Below are 13,779 nucleotides of genomic sequence, written 5' to 3' on the forward strand. Positions count from 1 at the left end.
CTTGAAAGAACCATATGAAGAAAACTAGAGAAGGTGTATGGTCATTGGAAGACTTTTTCCAGGCCACATCTTCCTTTTTTTCCTCTTGGCTCCCAATGGTTTAGACTCTTGGCTTTGTACCTGAAGGCTGGTAAATTTTTAATGAGTAACTTGAGACCTTCATGAAAGACTCTCATGAAAACCCATATGATACAATCACTGGGAAGTATCCCAGGCTCTAAATTTGGACACATCTAGCCAGGCATTTGAGTTTCTTCTTCCTAGAATCACCCCAGAGTCTCCCACTCCATGCAGGGAAGATGATCCAACACCACGCCTGGCTCTGTGTGCATGATTTGTGTCATGTAATAAGGGCCTTTGGGACCCACCAGTATAACCCCAAACAACAAATATAGCTTTGGAAAATTTGGTGTGAGAGCAGGCACATGGAGAAAAAGCTTACACCTTGGTAAAACTAACGCACATCTCCAATTATAGGGCAATATTTCTGTCTCTTTAAAGCCAAATAGTTCCTTCACTAGCTCCACCCAATCTGAGCTTCCTGCCTCAGAGGTTTAAAGGGTGCAAACACTGTTTCCTCACAGTGAAAGCAAAAGCAGCAGCTCAAACAGGTTCTTTGGAGAACAATGGGGAACTCAGCTCCTTCAAAAGAAGGTAGGCCTAACCTCAGAACAATGGAACCGTGAGGTGCAGCTGGACATAGAGGTGTGCATGGGTGTGTGTTCTGGTCTGAGAGGGGACCAAGTACCGTGCCAGCAGCCCAGCAAACAGGATGCTGCCACAGGAGCCCCGGGCGGGGGGAAGAGTGGGAGTAAGGAGATTGATTGCCCCATGTCCACACATCTCCTATTTAGCAGGACAAACTTGCTGAGCAGCATATCTTCCATCAGTTGTCATGACAGAGTGAGTGCTGCCTGACACCCCATCCATTTCTCTTAGTGGGAAACTAGTGTCGTCAAGGCAGGTCTTTAGAGCTGGAAGGCAATTTAGAGACCAGTCTGTCCCAATCCCTCTTTTTTCCTGAAAGAAAATCTGAATCCCAGATGGTGTGCGTGTGGTTTTATTAAATTCCCCGGGATACCCAGGTCACAAATGGCACAGGAAGCCTAGAGTTCAGCTGGCTGTGTCCTTTCCAACATGTAAGAGAGAAATGGTGTGATCGACAGTGTAACAGAGGAGGTAAGGAAGGGGTGCCATGGGGGAGAGAATGAGCTATTCTATAGAAAACAAATGTGTGTGAAGCCCTTTGGTTGCCTTCCCTATTTCCAGGGTTGCTACCAGTTCATGTTTCTGGACAGAGAGTGATCTACCTCCCCTGGCCTCCCATGATCTCTTTCTGATCCAATGTAAACAGAAATGTAGAATCAAGGACCTGAGAAGGAACCAAGAAGAGACCAGAGTGTGCAAGGGTTATGCATGAGTGTAGGATCAGACATACTTTGCATTGGATCCATTCTCTGCCCAAAGCCCATAAGCGCAGTGACCTTGGGCAACTTTCTCAGCATTTCTGAGCCACATCAATCTCCTCATTTCAAAAATCAAAGTGGGGGCGCCTATGTGGCTCAGTGGGAAGCATGGGACTCTTGATCTCAGGGTTGTGAGTTTGAGCCTCATGCTGGGTGTAGAGATTAAATACATACATACATACATACATACACTTTAAACATTAGAATACTAAAAAGTATTAAATTACTAGAATACTAAAAATTTTATCACTTCATCAGTAATTACTTACATATGTATGTCTGGAAGATAAAGGTCATTAAAATATACCATAATCAGAGTTCAAAAAGCAATTAGAATTTTTAAAAAATTACCAGGTGTATTCCAATTCCGAGATCATCTCCTAGAATTTAAAATTGAAATCAGCTCCAAATAAGGTTCATAAATTTCGATTCTTTCATATCTCTTAAATTTAATTTGATAAATAAGTTTTCACCTTCCTGTTTCTTTTTGTAAAATGTTTTTGGTTAAGAAATGGTTGGTCCTTTTTCCAAGAGAATTGGACAGTGTACATTTTGCTCATTAAATCCTCAAGACGTCATATGACATGTTCTTCTAGTTTCTGTGTTTTGTATAAATTTAAATTTAAGGAGAGGCTTGATCAGATTAAGGCTTGCCTGGTTAGTTGGGTGGCAATATTTCATAGGTGCAGTTGTAAACGTCCATGAGAAGGCACCTTATATATTCTTCTGTCTCTTTCTGGAATGTAGCAGACAGTAATGATAGCCTAGAGTAACTTTGTTTCATTAACAGTCGCAAATTATAATATTATAATTCTATCATTCTTTCTTCATTTATTGGATGGCATAATCCTTTAAAAAGAAAGTTCTCCTGAATCATACTTTCATTTCCATAAGGTGTAGTTAAAAGACAAAAGGAATGCTTGATTCCTTTTTGTCCATGTTCAGACTGATGACATCATTTCCTAGCATACCCCAAAGAGAACACTTCACTTCTTTCGTGATGATGGTATTGTTACAAATTCATGAACTTCAACATATTTGATGAATTTTAATCCATTGAAATTATTATTCTCATTGATACTCAAATTACCCATTCTCTGTCCAGTCAGCCTCTTCAAGTTGGTTCTGTAGTCCTTTCGGTAATATCCAAACATTTTTTTTTGAAAGTGATCTCTGCACCCAATGTGGGGCTAGAACTCATGAACGTGGGATCAAGAGATGCATGCTGTATTGACAAAGCTAGCCAGGCGTCTCACGGTCTGAGTAGTTTTTGATAGAATCCTCGCTTTATAGTATGACTAGATAGTCTAGGATCCACTTGCACATTTCTTGGCCCAGAAATGGAATCGGTACCTTCTCCTAAGAGTACTAATGTTTTTGGTGGGAAATGGCATTTGAAGGGCACAGTATGGGTGCTAAGGGTGTTCATTGCCACTGGGCTTGTCCTTGGGCTTCAAAACTACACATGTGCACAAAAGCTAAGAATAGGACAGGATTCCTGAAAGCAATTTAAGATTTTCTTGACGTTTTTTCCCCTATTTGGCCTTACACTATATCCCATTAGGACAATAGCCAATGAAGCAACTGCATTTTCAAGTTTCTTGGACCAATTCTTTGTGTGGTTTGTCTATTACACCAAATACTATGTATTGCATTTGTTTTTGATTTTTACCAGTTATCTTAAAATATAGTTTTTGTTTATAATTATGTAAGCTATTTACAGATGTTCCTCACTATCCACAAGCAGAACGTTCCTATGAAATCTTTTATGAAACAAAATGACATAAAGGATAGAAGCAATTACCATGAATGTACATGGAAAAAGGGTGCGCCTTCCCAGATCTCCCCCAAATAACCTCCCTTATGTGTTTCTGATACTTTTAGACACAACTTGTTAACAGATGCACACATTCAATTGAGAGAAAGCCCACGTGCTCATCTGGCTCACAGCTCTGGTGGCTGGATGGTGAACCCCTGTGTGAGGTTCCCGGGGAAGGTGATTGGCAGCTGGTGTGGACAATGGCCCACTCGGCCTCTCTATTAGCTCAACTGGCTGTGAAACAAATGCGGAACGCTGTATTCGTGTTCAGCTTTTTTTTTGTAGAAATGAAAAATCCTCTTTGAATATATTTCAGCCAGCAACAGCAGGTACACATGTAGGTCTTTCATAAAGGAAAAGAGGTGTAATTCGAACTCTCAAAAAGAAGGAAGTACATGCTTTCAAGACAAATCTATGAAATTGAAGTATATTCAAAGTAGTTTCCAGCTTCTACCCTGTCCCCCACCTTATTCCTCCCATCCCTCTGTCAGTAACTTCTTTGGTGACAGTTCAGATGATCTGCCATTGCTTTTTCATGTGCATGAAATATATGTTGTACTTTGTACCTACAGTTCATGTTCCTCCCCACTAGAGAAATGACAGTAAACTAAATATTATTTTCTTTACTTTGCCTTTTTTTTTTGCTTAATGAAATATCCTGGAGATCTCACCATCCTGGCATAGAGAGGTATTTCTTATTCCTTTCTACAGTTGGATAGTACATCGCTGTGTGTATGTACCTTGGTTTATTCAATCAGACCCCTACTAGTGGGCATTTGGTAGGTTTTTGGTCTTTAAATATTACAAATAGTGATGCAGTGAATAAACATATGCCTAATCTTTTCCTGTGTTTTGTTAGTGTAGCTCTGGGATAAAAGGAAGGGGAACTTCTTCCTCTACCCTTCAAGGTCTTCCAGCTGCACTAAGAATTACATTCACTTGAGGCAGATTAACAAGAGAAAAAAAAAAGCAGTGTGTACAGATGCTCAGTAATGAAACTAAGACCAAGAGAGATGACCAAGGCAGGCAGTTTTTATCCTTTTTAGGCAAAGAGACGATGGATCTGTGAGGGATTGACAAAACAAGGAAGACTTAACTTTGGGAGCATCTGTTAGGGAGGAATTCTCAAGAGACTTTGGGCTGGGGTAGTAAATTAGTAGAAAGTAGTGGGCTGTTTATACACTCTTCTTGGCTCTAAATCTCCTATCCCTGGTCATGAGAGTGTCTCTTTACCTCCTGGGACAGGATGGGCACCTTTTACATGGGAGATTTGTTTCCTGTTTGGAGGGGGACAGAAGAGGGTCTTAATAATCTTCCCACACAGGCTGTATCTTACGTTACTTTTATATGAAATAGTCAGTATGTCAAAGTTGCACGTTTAGGGGTGACCTGCCCTTGACCACTACAGGCATAAATCCTAAAATTGGGACTCACAATCCAGAATAAATGTATATGTAATTTGTATGATATTGCTAATTTCTCCTCTGTAGGTTTTAGACTGTTTTTCTATTCTCATTAGCCACGGAGAAGAGAACCTGTTTCCTCTAAACCTTTACCGACTGATTATAGCAGCAAATTTTTGCACTTTTGCCAAATCTGTAAGTGGAGAAATAGTATCTCAGTGTAATTTTAATTTGTTACATTTGGTTTTTTTCTTTTCCTACATTGGGTTTCTATTTCTCTACTTTGAGTGTTCATATATTTTTACATAGTTGAGGAGCATTGACATTTCTTTTTTTTCTTTGAACTGTTTATTCATACGTCTTGCTCCATTTTGCATCGAGCTTTTGGATATTTGTCTCTCTGCTTTTAGGTATTCTTTGTATAAGAGGAGAATTAACCCTCTTTGATATAGTCTGACATTTTGTATTTTAATTGTCTGTGATGTTCATTGTCTCCCATTGTCTTTTAGGTCTTTATGTAGTCAGATGTATGAATCCTTTTCCTTACAATCTTTCAAATCTTAGAAAGAGTTGCCCCACCCCTAGGTTACAAAGGATTTGTCTGAGTTTCTTCTAGTATTTATGTGGATTGATTTTTAGTGTTATATTTCTAATGTATTTAACTTGTGAATGGCCGAAGACGTGGGTGCAGTTTTGTCTTTTTCTGTGTGGTTTTGTAGTTATCCCAATGCTGGTTATTAGTCCATCTTTCTCCCCATTGCTGTGAGATGCTGCCTTATGGACGATAAATGTAACACGATACAATTGAACTGGATACTCATGAATATAGTAGACCAATTTGGTCTATTTCTGAATTGTCTGTTTTTGTTTTCCATTTGTCTCTGTTCACACACACTTCATACTGCCTTAATTATAGGGGCTAAAATATTTTACTATCTGGTACAGCTGGTCCTCCCTCATCATTCTTCGCCTTGTTGACTCTACAGTCTAATTTTCTTTCTTCATTCATCCAAGTGAATTTAATAGTCAACTATTTTAGCTGCAGAGAAAAAAATGGAGACAAATTTTTTAAAATTTATATTTCTATATAAACACGTTAAAGAAGTATCTATTAAAACAGTGTTGAATTTGGGGAAATGTCTATTCTGTATGAAGGTGTTTTTCTTCTTAAATCTACTAACAAGGATGTGTTGTTACAATCCATTTTCTCATATTGAACCACCCTACTATTTCTGAAATAAATCACATTTAATTGTGGAGTATTACTTTTTAGTGTCTGACAATTTATTTGGGATTTTTGTATTAGTATTCGCAAATGAGACATGTCTGTAGCTTTATTTATTGGTGAAATCTTTGTTAGCCTTTGGGATCAATATCACACTTGTGTCATAGAAAGAATTGGAAAGGTTTCCTTCTGTTTTAAGTCATCAGGAATAGTTTAAGAAAGGTTAAGTGAGATCCCCATGAAACCATCTGGACCTGGTACTCTTTTGTAGGGGAACTCTTTAACTACTTTGTTGTTTTTCCATGGTGATTGAATTGTTTCATCTTTCTGTCTTTATGAGACCTACATGGATAGTAGACTACTGCAGGATTTCAGAGAGGAACACATAGGTCATAAGAGCGAGGTGATGCTTTCCACTTACCTTCTTTGACTCTTTTTCTTCTCCTTCCTTTCCTTTACACCACAGAGACTCCTGGTAGTGACATGGCAGACCCTCAGGACAACACTCTGAGGATTGTTCTGGTGGGGAAAACTGGAAGTGGGAAGAGCGCGACGGCCAACACCATCCTGGGGAGTAGAGTCTTTGAGTCTAGAGTTGCTCCCCATGCTGTCTTCTCCAGGTGTCAAAAAGCATCCAAGGAATGGAAGGGGAGGAAACTTGTTGTTGTTGACACCCCAGGACTCTTTGACACCAAGGAGACCCTGGATACCACACGCGGGGAAATCAGCCAGTGTGTCCTCTACTCCTGTCCTGGGCCCCACGCCATCATCTTGGTCCTCCATGTTGGCCGCTACACGGAGGAAGAGCAGAAGACCGTGGCATTGATCAAGACTGTCTTTGGGAAGCCAGCCTTGAAGCACATGATCGTGTTGCTAACTGGCAAAGATAACTTGGAGGAGAAGAGCCTGAGTGACTTCTTGGCAGATTCAGATGTGAAGCTAAGAAACATCATCAGCGAGTGTGGGAACCGCTACTGTGCCTTCAACAACAGAGCCTCAGAGGCAGAGAAGGAAGCTCAGGTGCAGGAGCTGGTGGAGCTGATAGAGGAGATGGTGCAGAACAATGGAGGGGCTTACTTTACCAATGCCATTTATGAGGACACAGAGAAGAGGCTGAAGCAACGGGAAGAAGACCTGAAGAAGATCTACACTGATCAATTAAATAATGAAATTAAACTAGTAGAAAAGGAATATGCTCATAAATCACAGGAAGAACGGGAGGAAAAAATAAAATTGCTAAAGATGAAGTATGCTGAACAAATAAAAAATATCAGGGAAGAAGCTGAGAAGGGATTATTTAGAGATGGTTCCAATGGGATTATGAGCTTGCTTTCAAAAATATGGCAGATGTTTTGGTAGTAAAGACCATTTCGTTTTTTCTTCTGAATTTACGATGATTTGCCATAGTGGTAGATTGTAGTTTCCATAGATAGCTGTGACAGTAGCTTCTACTTACGCTTCCTATAAACTGACCCTGTTACTCCTGTCACTGAGTTGCGGGCCTGTGTCCTCTACCTTGGAACTGGGCAGATCTGGGAGTGTTTCAATTAATAGCAGATGATTGAAGCAACACCTTGTGACTCTAAGGTTACATGTGAGCAATGCTTCCTTGCCCTGTTGGGGTTCTTGCCCTTGGAACTTGACTGTCATGTTGTGAGAAAGCCAAGGCTGCCTCTTGAGAGGCCCCCTTCCAGAGGGCTTGAAGTCACTGGCCCACTTCCCCAGCTCACCTTTCATTTGTGACTCACACCAACTTGCCCGCCATGCAAATGAGGCAATAGAGAAGCGGGCCCTCCGGCTGCCCCGCCATCTCAGGCGAAGTTGCAGAAAGCAAAGATGATCCATTCCCACTGAGTGCTGCCAATATTGCAGCTTTATGAGAACAAATAAATGATGGTTTTTGTTTTTAACCACTGAGCTTCAGAATGGTTTGTTATGCAGTGAGAACCAACCAGAATGAAGCCTCTTCCCAGCTCTCAGTCCCCACCGCCTCTCCTTCCCACCTGTGTCTCTTCACACAAAGTTGGCATAATCAGGCAATGGCATATAGAGTTCAAAGACTCAGGAAAATTCAAATCAGAAATCCTGCACATGTTAAGTGTCTGAAACACTGGTCACATGTGTCATTGCACTGCATGGTCACAAGTACTTTTTAGGGAGGTATTGGGTTTCTCTGGAAAGATTGTTCTGTGGTTCATGAAGATCTGAAAGTCACAGGATTCTCTTATTGTGTTTCTCTTTTCTTTTTTAGGGACCATCCTATTTAAAACATCTCCAATTGTATCTGAAAAATCCCATCTGGGCCACATAGTTTTCATTTGCCTCTGCAGAATCACACTTCACCCTAGCTCTTTGCCCCCTGAGGCTGATCTATTTGCACTACATCGGTGGGATCTCTTGCTCTCTGACTTCTGCCTGGCTGGCCAATGGGAAGTCCAAGTCAGAGGCCCTGTGGAAGTAGAAAAGCAAGGCTGGGGTATCCATTCTCCCACGTCTATCTCTGCAGGGCCATCTCTGACTAACTGCAACCCTACGCCAAAGGTCACAGCTCCTCCCTTGGTGGCCTTTCTACCCAACTCTTCTTCTGAATTCCAGTGTTCATTCACCCCTTCAGGTGGGATTTAATTTTCTTATCGATACTAACAACGTCCCTGTGGTTTCCAAATTCCCTGTGTCCACAGTTTGTAAGAGGCCCCTTCTCTACACTTTCTCCAAGTACCTAATGAGAGCAGACTATCTTTTTCCTGTGAGAACCTGATTGATAAATCTTATGGTACCCAGTTCTCCTTCAGAGCATCTTTATTGTTATTGATGGTTTTTCATTCCCTCTAGTGCTTGTTTTCTGACACCAGAAAAATCTCTCCTTACCCTTCCATGCTGTGACATTTGCAGTAAGTAGATGAAAGGTTCTGTCTTGCTAAAATAATAGAGACACTTCAAAGTTAGATGGGTGACTGTCAGTCACTCAGAAGAATTGCAGACATCCCAAATCCAAATTATTAGAATTTTTATTTGCCCTTTGTTTTGTCTGTGAACATGACTGAGAGTATTTACCATATCAGTGACTTTTGGGGAGACGGATTAGAGATTAAGTCTGGAAAATTTAAGATTCTTAATACCCGCTCATTCTAAGATTCATCACAAGTATTCAGAATATAGTAAAAACACGGAAGAAAAAATCCTCTCATGAGAAAACATGTGTCAAATGACAAAGTGAGACCAAAGTACTCTCTGCCATCATGCAGTTCTTATGTTCAAAACTACTTCCTTGTAAGTGACTCTAGTATGTCTAGACAGCAAAGTATTCCTACCCTGTCCTTTTTCATTTCAGAACCGTTTAAAAGATATTTTCCACCAGAGATATGCAGAAGCATTCTTAACACAATTAACTTGTGTTCAGGCCATTTGAATGTGCAGCTTATGTAAGCTGATTTCTTTTCTCCCAACATTAGATTCCATTTTGGAAGGTAAGAGATAACCAGAGAAAAAACGAGTAAATCAAATAAATCATTATCTCTTCACTTGACAATCGAAATATTGTTCACTCACTTCTCTTAACATATTTTATATTCCAGTTTTCTCTGAATGTGGTTCTATTTCAGTGCTGAAGACTGTGGAATTTCCAGCATTTAATGTGTTCATGATCCCTGTGTTGAAATATGTGATAGTCATGACTCATGATGAGGAATTTACACTAGGATTTATAGAGGAAGACCTTAGGAAAGATTTAGTGTATGAAGTCTACTGTGAAGGATGTGTAGGATGTGTCCATGTGGGTGATGGGTACAATGGTCATGTTTCTATTCAGAAACAGGAAAGCTCATGGTGACGGGTAAGATTTTCAGGGGAAGGATAGAGTCAGGAGCAACAGCGTTCAGTTAGGTTTGTGATAAGTTCAATATCAGATGTCAAAGTTAGGATCCAATGTAAATGACCTGCATTAACTTGAAATCTGGGTCAGAAGGCTATATGAAAGGCTCGGGGTAACATCAATATCTCCCTTAACATCAGTTGAATGTTTACTAATTGCCAATACCCCGCAGTCCAAAACTATATGCTAGAAGATCCATATAGGATGCCCAAAGGAAGAAGCAAGAACCAGTTTTGTTAGGTTTAGCCCTTCAACTAATTTGATAGATATTTGAAGGGATCAAGAGGAAAGGACCTTTTCTGTTAGGTTTCAGCATTTAAGTAATCTCTACACCCAACATGGGGCTCCAGCTCATGACCATGAGATCAAGGGTCGCATGCTCTTCCAAATGATCCAGCCAGGCATCCCAAGAGGAAAGGGCTTTTTAAACGAGAACATTTAATTTATAGGGACAATCACAAATTAGTATTGGTCAATTCTTGGAGTTCATCTCCCCAGGGCAGAAGGTGGCCCAAGTGTAACCGTGTGACTATGTAAGGGAGGCCCCACAGGGAGTCGTCTCTGCGTGCCATGTCCAGAGAGATGGAGGTTCTCTCTCTCCTGAAACCTAGTGAGGCGACCTCTGGAGTTTGATACTGACAGAGGGGTGTGGACGGTGTACATTAAGAGACTTGTGGGGCGCCTGGGTGGCGCAGTCGGTTAAGCGTCTGACTTCAGCCAGGTCATGATCTCGCGGTCTGTGAGTTCGAGCCCCACATCGGGCTCTGGGCTGATGGCTCAGAGCCTGGAGCCTGTTTCCGATTCTGTGTCTCCCTCTCTCTCTGCCCCTCCCCGTTCATGCTCTGTCTCTCTCTGTCCCAAAAATAAATAAACATTGAAAAAAAATTAAAAAAAAAAGAGACTTGTTGTGTGTCCTTCGGAGTTGGCTTTGCTGCCTGGTGGTCATGGGATACATGAAGGCTGTTGCTTTGCTCTGTGGAGGGAGCAGAGTACACATGGTGGTGGAGGTCTTGGACGCAGTCAGAACTTTCACTAACAGGGGCAAAAGTATGTGTTCTTCATATATCAAATTGGGCCACATGGGAGGGAGGCACCCAAAGCCAGTTTGAAGGGGACTTGCCCAGGGGCCCAGCAGGGATCCCAGCAGCTTGTATGTGCATCAGAGTTCTGGAAGTCCAGCACTAGGAACAGACGTTGAAGCAAGCGATGGGAGAGGAGAGAGTGGCCTTCTGTTGGGCTTATGATTTCAGATTCCCAGAGGAGACTCTGAAGGCTATTAACAGTGTTCCATGGGGAAAAGAGCCACTAAGAATGCTGCCACTGTCCCCCCACCAAGGCCAGACTACACTTGACTCATCTTCAGTGTTTCTGCCTCTTCTCCTCCATCCCATGAAGAATCAGAGCCAAGGCAAGGACAGGAGGAGAATGGCAGCGTGGGGAGAGCTCTAAGCAGCCCTGTCTACACTGCAGGTTCTTCTCTGGGAGCAGGCACATGCCAGGGATGCCAGGGACAGTAGAAGATTTACCCTTCAGTAATATTTTTTTTAAAGTTTTTGTAAATATATATATATGTATATATATATATATATATATATAGGTAGCTTGACAATTTATTGTCAATAAATTGTCAAGTTAGCTAACATACAGTGTATACAGTGTCCTCTTGGTTTGGTGGCAGATTCCTATGATTCGTCACTTACATACAGCATCCATGCTCATCCCAACAAGTGCCCTCCTCAATACCCATCACCCATTTTCCCCCCTCCCCCACCTCCATCAACCCTGAGTTCATTCTCTGTATTTAAGAGTCTCTTATGGTTTGCCTCCCCCTCCGGTTGAAATTATTTCTTCCCTTCCCTTCCCCCATGGTCTTTTGTTAAGTTTCCTAAGTCCACATATGAGTGAAAACATATGGGATCTTTCTTTCTCTGACTGACTTATTTCACTTAGCATTATACCCTCCAGTTCCATCCATGTTGTTGCAAAAGGCAGGATTTCATTCTTTCTCATTGCCAAGTAGTATTCCATTGTATATATAAACCACATCTTTATCCATTCTTCTGTTGATGGACATTTGGGCTCTTTCCATAATTTGGCTATTGTTGAAAGTGCTACTATAAATATTGGGGTACATGTTCCCCTGTGAATCAGCCCTCCTGTATCCTTTGGATAAATTCTTAGTGGTGCTATTGCTGGGTTGCAGGGATGTTCCATTTTAATTTTTTGAGGAACCTCCATAATGTTTTCCAGAGCGGCTGCACCAGTTTGCATTCCCACCAACAGTCAAGAGAGTTACCGTTTCTCCACATCCTCGCCAACATCTTTTGTTTCCTGAGTTGTTAATTTTAGCCACTCTGACCGGTGTAAGGTGGCATCTCAATGTGGTTTTGATTTGTATTTCCCTGATGATGAGTGACGTTGAACATCTTTGCATGTGTCTGTTGGCCATTTGGATGTCTTTTTTGGAAAAGTGTCTATTCATGTTGTCTGCCCATTTCTTCACTGGGTTGGTAAGTTCTTTATAGATTTTGGATACTAACCCTTTATTTGATATATCATTTTTAAATATCTTCTCCATTGCATTGGTTGCCTTTTTGTTTTGTTGATTGTTTCCTTTGCAGTGCAGAAGCTTTTTATCTTGATGAGGTCCCAAGAGTTCATTTTTTCTTTTATTTCCCTTGCCTTCAGAGATGGGTCGAGCAAGAAATTGCTGGGGCTCAGGTCAAAGAGGTTATTGCCTGTTTTCTCCTCTAGGGTTTTAATGGTTTTCTCTCTCACATTTAGGTCTTTCATCAATTTTGAGTTTAATTTTGTGTATGGTGTAAGAAAGTGGTCTGTTGCTTCATTATTGGTATATAGAAAGGCAACTGATTTCTGCACATTGGTTTTGTATCCTGTGACTTTGCTGAATTCATGTGTCAGTTCTAGCAGCTTTTTGGTGGAATCTTTCAGGTTTTCCATGTAGAGTATCATGTCATCTGGAGAACGTGAAAGTTTGACTTCTTCGCCAATTTGGATGCCTTTTATTTCATTTTGTTGTCTGCTTGCTGAGGCTAGGACTTCCAACATGATGTTAAACAACAGCCATGAGAGTGGACATCCCTGCCATGTTCCTGATGTTGGGGGAAAGCTCTTACTTTGTTTCCACGAGGATGGTATTAGCTGTGGGCTTTTAATATATGGCTCTTATGAGTTAAGGTAGGTTCCTTCTATCCCGACTTTCTTGAGGGCTTTTATTAAGAAAGGATGCTATATTTTGTCAAATGCTTTTTCTGCATCTATTGACAAGATCATATGGTTCTTATCCTTTCTTCTATTAATGTGATGTATCACATTAATTGATTTGAGAATATTGAACCAGCCATGCAGCCCAGAAATGAATCCCACTTAATCGTGGTGAATAATTGTTTTGAGATGCGGTTGAATTTGATTTGCTAGTATTTTGTTAGGAATTTTTGCATTTATGTTAACCAGGGATACTGGTCTGTAATTCTCCTTTTTAGTGGGGTCTCAGTCTGGTTTGGGAATCAAGGTAATGGTGGCTTCACAGAATGGGTCCGGAAGCTTTCTTCCATGTCTATTTTTTGGAACAGCTTGAGAAGGATGAGTATTAACTCTGTTTTAAATGTCTGGTAGAAATCCCCTAGGAAGCCATGTGGCCCAGGACTCTTATCTGTTGTTAGATTTTTGATAACTGATTCAATTTCTTCACTGGGTATGGGTGTGTTCAAATTTCCTATTTCTTCCTGTTTGAGTTTGGTAGCCTGTGGGTGTCTAGAAATTTGTCCATTTCCTCCAGGTTGTCCAGTTTGTTGGCATGTAAGTTTTCATAGTATTCCCTGATAATTGTATTTCTGTGATGTTGGTTGTGATATGTCCACTTTTATTTGTGGTTTTTATCTATTTGGGTCCTCTCTCTTTTCTTTTTGAGAAGCCCGACTAGGGGTTTATCAATTTTGTTTGTTTTTTCCAGAAAAGAAAAAAACTAGCTATTA

General features: G+C 40.9%; 1 protein-coding gene across 3 annotated transcripts; it reads left to right on the forward strand.

The window, feature by feature from the left end:
- The first annotated feature begins 620 nt into the window (after positions 1-620).
- On the forward strand, positions 621-7,823 carry LOC122488510 (GTPase IMAP family member 7-like). Of its 3 annotated transcripts, none has more exons than XM_043589888.1 (2): positions 621-654; positions 6,380-7,823. In XM_043589888.1, the coding sequence occupies exons 1-2, from the start codon at positions 627-629 to the stop codon at positions 7,270-7,272; spliced, it is 921 nt and encodes a 306-aa protein (XP_043445823.1). In that variant the 5' UTR covers positions 621-626; the 3' UTR covers positions 7,273-7,823. The 3 variants fall into 3 exon arrangements, with proteins under 3 accessions (XP_043445823.1, XP_043445826.1, XP_043445824.1); XM_043589891.1 differs by having other exon boundaries at positions 636-654; positions 6,383-7,823; XM_043589889.1 differs by lacking the exon at positions 621-654 and adding an exon at positions 4,775-4,883.
- Positions 7,824-13,779: the final 5,956 nt, after the last annotated feature.

Source organism: Prionailurus bengalensis, chromosome A2, assembly GCF_016509475.1.
Source record: "Prionailurus bengalensis isolate Pbe53 chromosome A2, Fcat_Pben_1.1_paternal_pri, whole genome shotgun sequence".
NCBI lineage: Eukaryota > Metazoa > Chordata > Mammalia > Carnivora > Felidae > Prionailurus > Prionailurus bengalensis.